Source organism: Pterocles gutturalis, unplaced genomic scaffold, assembly GCF_000699245.1.
Source record: "Pterocles gutturalis isolate BGI_N339 unplaced genomic scaffold, ASM69924v1 scaffold6220, whole genome shotgun sequence".
Lineage (NCBI taxonomy): Eukaryota > Metazoa > Chordata > Aves > Pterocliformes > Pteroclidae > Pterocles > Pterocles gutturalis.
The window spans coordinates 61,612-67,311 of record NW_010140607.1 but is presented as its reverse complement, the minus strand read 5'-3'; the positions used below and the strand labels follow the sequence as shown (position 1 = coordinate 67,311).

General features: G+C 40.1%; 1 protein-coding gene across 1 annotated transcript; it reads left to right on the top strand.

Annotated features, from left to right (window-relative positions):
* The first annotated feature begins 1,585 nt into the window (after positions 1-1,585).
* On the top strand, positions 1,586-2,916 carry PRSS35 (protease, serine, 35). The gene has a single exon (XM_010083732.1). The coding sequence runs from the start codon at positions 1,586-1,588 to the stop codon at positions 2,825-2,827; it is 1,242 nt and encodes a 413-aa protein (XP_010082034.1). The 3' UTR covers positions 2,828-2,916.
* Positions 2,917-5,700: the final 2,784 nt, after the last annotated feature.

The window sequence follows — 5,700 nt, the reverse complement described above, 5'->3', positions numbered from 1 at the left end:
CAGCAATACTCGTATTATTCTCAACGAAGCTCAAGAAAGGGAAAGGGGCTATCTTTGCCCTGGTTTACACTGCCATTGCAATGTAAACCAGAGAGCTTAACCACATAGCTATTCCAGAATTGCCTGGCTTTTAAAGTGTAATCATAGGCCCTTTCTTTCTGCACAGCTGAGGTTTCCATGTAATTGGAGTGAAGGATATGATAACGGAGAGCAGCTTTCCCAATGGCAGCGGCCTGTAGTTGGTTAACACCACTGACATCACTGCTGCCAAAGGAGAAAAATGATCTTTTCAGTAATGTTTTGAGCTCAGAATCAAGACTTCTGGGTTCAGTTTCTGGCTCTGCCACAGACTTCTAACAATTTCGCATTCTTTCTCCATGTTTCCCAGCTACAGAAGGGAATAATACTGCTTTTTGTCTTTCCCATTTAAAATATTAGCTCTTTTTGTGGTGCATCACCCCATCTAGGTGGGGCTTTCCACATGTGACCGTAAGACACAAACAGCACAGTTCCTGCAGCCTTTGTGGGATCCTGCAGGAAAAAGGCATGGGATATGTGATAAGTCAGCAGCCTTGTCTCTCCTATTTGGCTGGGCTTTCTGGCATGTATATAACCAGGACACTCCTCTAGACCAACAAGCTTCTACTTTACTCACACATTTCTCCCCTCCAAACATGGATTTGGAATTTCTCTGCCATCCTGAGGGAGATTCAGACACTCACACATAGGAAATGAATGAGGTTTCGGTGTCACGGCACATGGGGAGATACAATGCAGGATCTGCAGGAGACAGAGCAGCAGAAGCTGAAGGCATTTGAAATGGGACTTGTCGCCTTGCTTAGTGCCCAGATTGCTCCATCTGTCACATCCAGACAGCACAAACTTTGAAAGGGGAAAGGAGACCTTTCTAAGTTGGTTCCTTGGGGAACCAATTAGCAAAGTGCCATTTTCCACAGCATGCAGACTCACAGCTCTTAGCTGGCCGGGTGGTGCAGAACCACGGGGGACTTTTAGGTTGCTTAAAGCTGCTACATTTTGGCCGTTGTATGAAAGAGCACCGCTGGTCTGATATCCCCAGGGTTCCCAAGTCGGTGTATACTCTGTGTGTAGTCTTTCCATCCATCTCTTCTTGGATCCCAGCTTTTGAATGAAACTTCTGAATACACTGGTGATTTTCAACCATGTTCTACTTAAAACCAGTAGCTGTGGAAAAGAGAAGCAGACGCTTAAAAGGTAATTGTATTCCTACAGGATAAATAAAAACAATGTGCTTTACAGAGTGGAATGACTGAGACTGCTGCCCCCACAGAGGGAAAAGCAGATAAAACTCAGCTCTTTGCACCTTCCAGTAGGTCGGTCAGCATGGATGCTGACTGGTTTGGGCCCATCTTGCTAGAGACTGTTGGAAGCATCAGAGGCAATACAGGGAATATTTGAGGCATTTCTATTTCAAGCAGAGTGTTAAATTCTCTTCCACTGATGTCACTGCTAATACTGCATGATTATACTTTGAAAATACTAAGATAACTGTCTGCAGTTTGTATTTTCAAATATCTCTTTCTTGTTTTAGAAAAAAATAGATAAAATGGAGCACATATTACTGCTGTTCATATTTTTCGTGCCTACATTGGGTCTCACTAATGGAACAGAAACTGAACAAGATTTTACTTGGCACTCAACGAAGATTCCCCAGATTGTGAGCGAAAGAACTTTGTCCCTTGACAACCCTAAATTTGAAGCCAAAACCAAATTAGAGCTGAACAGTGTATGTGGAATTGAATGTCAAAGAAAATTGCCAGTGCCAAGCTTGTCTGACTTGAAGGACCTCTTATCCTATGAGACTGTTTTTGAAAATGGCACGCGGACCCTGACTGAAGTTAATGTCCTCGGACTAGTGCTTGATCCATCTGGAAACACAACCACACAAAGGTCTTCAAGAAAGAAGAGGCAGATATACGGAACGGACAGTAGGTTCAGCATCTATGACAAGCGGTTTATGACCAACTTTCCATTCAACACAGCGGTGAAGGTCTCCACTGGCTGTAGCGGCATCCTCATCTCCCCCAAGCACGTGCTAACGGCCGCCCACTGTCTGCACAACGGCAAGGATTACGTTAAGGGCAGCAAAAGACTGAGGGTGGGCTTGATGAGGACGAAATCCAGAGGCGAAGCCAGGAAACGCAAGGCTGCTAAAAGAAGCAGGAGAGAAGTTTCTGCGGCCCAAGAGGAACCTGAAGTTGTCACAGAACTAAGGCGACGATCCAAAGGTGGTGGGAGAAAGCAGAGGAGATCTGGGAGGAAGCAGGGGACCTCAGATGGCACGCCCTCCTTCCAGTGGACCAGGGTGAAGAGTACCCACATCCCGAAAGGCTGGTTTAAGGGTGTCTCTGGGGATATTGCTCTGGATTATGATTACGCTGTTCTTGAGCTCAAGCGTCCCCACAAAAGGAAATACATGGACCTGGGAATCAGCCCAACAATCAAAATGATGCCTGGGAGCATGATCCACTTCTCAGGTTTTGACAATGATCGATCTGGGCAGCTGGTCTACAGATTTTGTAGCATTTCTGATGAGTCAAATGATCTCTTCTATCAGTACTGTGATGCTGAGCCTGGTGCCACTGGATCTGGTGTCTATCTCCGTCTTAAGGAGCCAAACAAAAAGAAATGGAAACGCAAGATCATCGCTGTTTACTCAGGCCATCAGTGGGTGGATGTCAATGGCGAACAGCAGGATTACAATGTAGCAGTAAGAATTACTCCCCTCAAATATGCCCAGATTTGCTTCTGGATACATGGGAATGATGAGAATTGCACACGAGGTTGAAGAGAGCTGAACTGAACTCACTTAACACCTGTATTACCATAGAGTGAAAGTCTGCTGCAGCGGTTACTGGAAGAACGTCACTCCACGGCAAGATGTTTTTGAACTCAAAGTTCACAAGTAATGTTACGGTGACTTGTGGAATGCTGAATTGCTGGGGGATGGGTAGAATTGTCAAACAAAATATTTTTTCATTGTAATCAACCCTAGGTATGCACTTAAAACCCCAAACTATATTTATGTTTGCAATTGTGATAAATTCAAATAGTTCACATCAGAAAAAAAATTACTACACTTGTTTGTCTTTTTTTTTTTTTTTTTTTTTTTTTTTTCCTAAGGGAAGGATTGAAATGTTTCTTTTTTTTTTTTTTTTTTTTTTCCCTAAGGGAAGGATTGAAATGTCTCAAACTGATATTATTAAACAATATACTTTTTTTTTTTCCAGTGGATTTGCTTTTCTCAGGGTTCTGTTCCAATCCTTCAAATACAAGTTATCCCTACAGCACATTACTGTATGTGCAGAGGGATCCAGAGAACTGCATGAGACCAAGACACTATTTTGGCTTTCTTTAAAGACCACAGTTCCATGTTGAGAAGCAGTAGTCTGGTTCATGCTTGTTAGTTGGGAAAACTTCCTCCTCTGGTTGCTGCAGGAACACTTCAGTGGAAATCCCAAGTTTCTGTAGCTGAGGGTTAGACCTTAAAGACAAGTTTCACTTCATTGCTCACTAACAGCAGCAAAAAGAAATCAATGAACCTAGAGGTTTCCATGTCTGGAAGAAGAAGCATCAGGACATAATTTAATGCTTTTAAATCTTCCTTGAGAAGATACAGAAGTCTTAAACACATGAATTTGCATTCTAGTTACTATTTGGAGAGCTGTAGCTTTCAGTTCTAGCCAATGTTCAGCTTCACCACTGGGAGAAGTCACTGAGTTCTGAAGTGCCTATTTGACAATCATTCAGAGCTTCACGGATGATAGGTTTTTTTGGGTGCTAACCATTTTTGCAGTTTTTATAAATTACTTTTATAAGAGTTCAGCTTCATAGATAGGATAGTATAAAATTACTTTTATAAGAGTTCAGCTTCATATGTATCAGACTGGGAGTTGGAAAGCAATATTTTAGTTTGGCTTTACATGGCTTTGCAAAATGGGTCGTTTAAATCATGTCATAGTCAGACTCCACCTCTTGAGTTACAAGGTTAAACTGAAAGCTCCCAACTCTTTGCAAAATGGGTCGTTTAAATCATGTCATAGTCAGACTCCACCTCTTGAGTTACAAGGTTAAACTAAAAACTTCTCCCAACTAACTTATACAACCTTATAAATGGTAGAATAACTATCCTGTACATTATAACAGATATCCTGTTAGGTAGCAGCAGTAGTTAGGAAATAATTTGGTTCAATATGTTTGCTGAACCATATATTTAATGAAAACACAAAGTGAGCTTGAGTTTTACAGACTTTTAAACACAAGTCACCTTTTTAAAAACCGTGGCTGATTGCTACAATAGTCTATTTCTTTTATTTTATATCAAAATTTTGAAACGCACAGGATTGTTATGGTGCTATGTTAATTTAACAACACAAAATACTGTGCATTTCCAATCATGTCCTTTAGGTTTCGATACTTTTAAGATTTTTCACCACCCTAACATTATTTCATTTGTTTTGATCATAAGTTTAAGCTGACCAAAATGCATTTTCTTTCTATGCAGAAGAAAAAAATATAATGAGATTTTAAAATAACATTTGTTTATTGAAAGATATTACAAGAATATTTTAAAGATACCAATGAAATAAGATATTTTTTAATAACCCACTGTTTTGCAGATGATTGAAAGTATAAAACCTGACACTTTGAATGTGCAGGCAACTTTCTTTGTCATATTATTGCCAAAGCATAAACAGTTAAGCCTTGCTTCCATACCATAGCTCTAACAATATTTCGTTAATTGGAAGAGATCTCACTTTAAAGAAACTATTTTTTTCTAATGTCAGCTTTTCCAGGGAACACTTAACTCACATAACTTTTTTTTTGTGTGTGTGTGTGTGTGTGATTGTTTGCAGAAAACTAATAACAAATTTTAAAGTTTAGAAATTAATGTCTAAGATTTTAAGGTTAATTATTTTTGTTGTTGTTAACGTATCTATTGAGATGTATGGCTTTGCTGACAGTAATTTTAAATCACCTCAGTCTAGTATTTAATACTCTCGCTCTATGCACCAGGCCTTCAATATTCTTTAGCTGGCTCTGTGATGTTTTTCTTAAGTGCCTTTTTCCATAGGTACTGTGACAAATAAGGTACCGTATCGCAAACCCAATACAAGTCAGCCTAAGTCCATGGATTTGGTTATAATTATTCTCACTGTTGAATTGGATCCAAAACTGATCAAGATAAGGTGGCTTAGTAAATTCCTTGTTTTGGTGAGTCTTATTTAAGTGCACTCCTTAGGAGCAGAAATAAATAGAATCTATTTCTCTATTAGTTTGGGAATCAGGGACAAGGTAAGAATGAAAAATGTTGATGTCAGCTTTCAAATGGTCTTGTTCTAATAATCACCCACTATAAATACCTCAGCCGTGACCTGAAGTTCTCGTGCCAGGCTGACAACAAGTCTTTATCCTCAGGATAAATATTAGATGCTCAGTGCCTCACTTTATTAAAGAGGCTGGCCAGAGCAACATAAAAATTAATCAAAACTCTCTCTATATTCAAACCTCTGAGTGCTCATGCACAAAGACATGCAAATAGATGGGCGTGTAGAGCGTGGGCCATTTTGACTGGGTCAGCACCTACAGGCAAGGGAATGCAGGCACACGATGACATGGACAAGGTGTTATTCCTGTTTAACCTGCATGCTGGGCAGCATT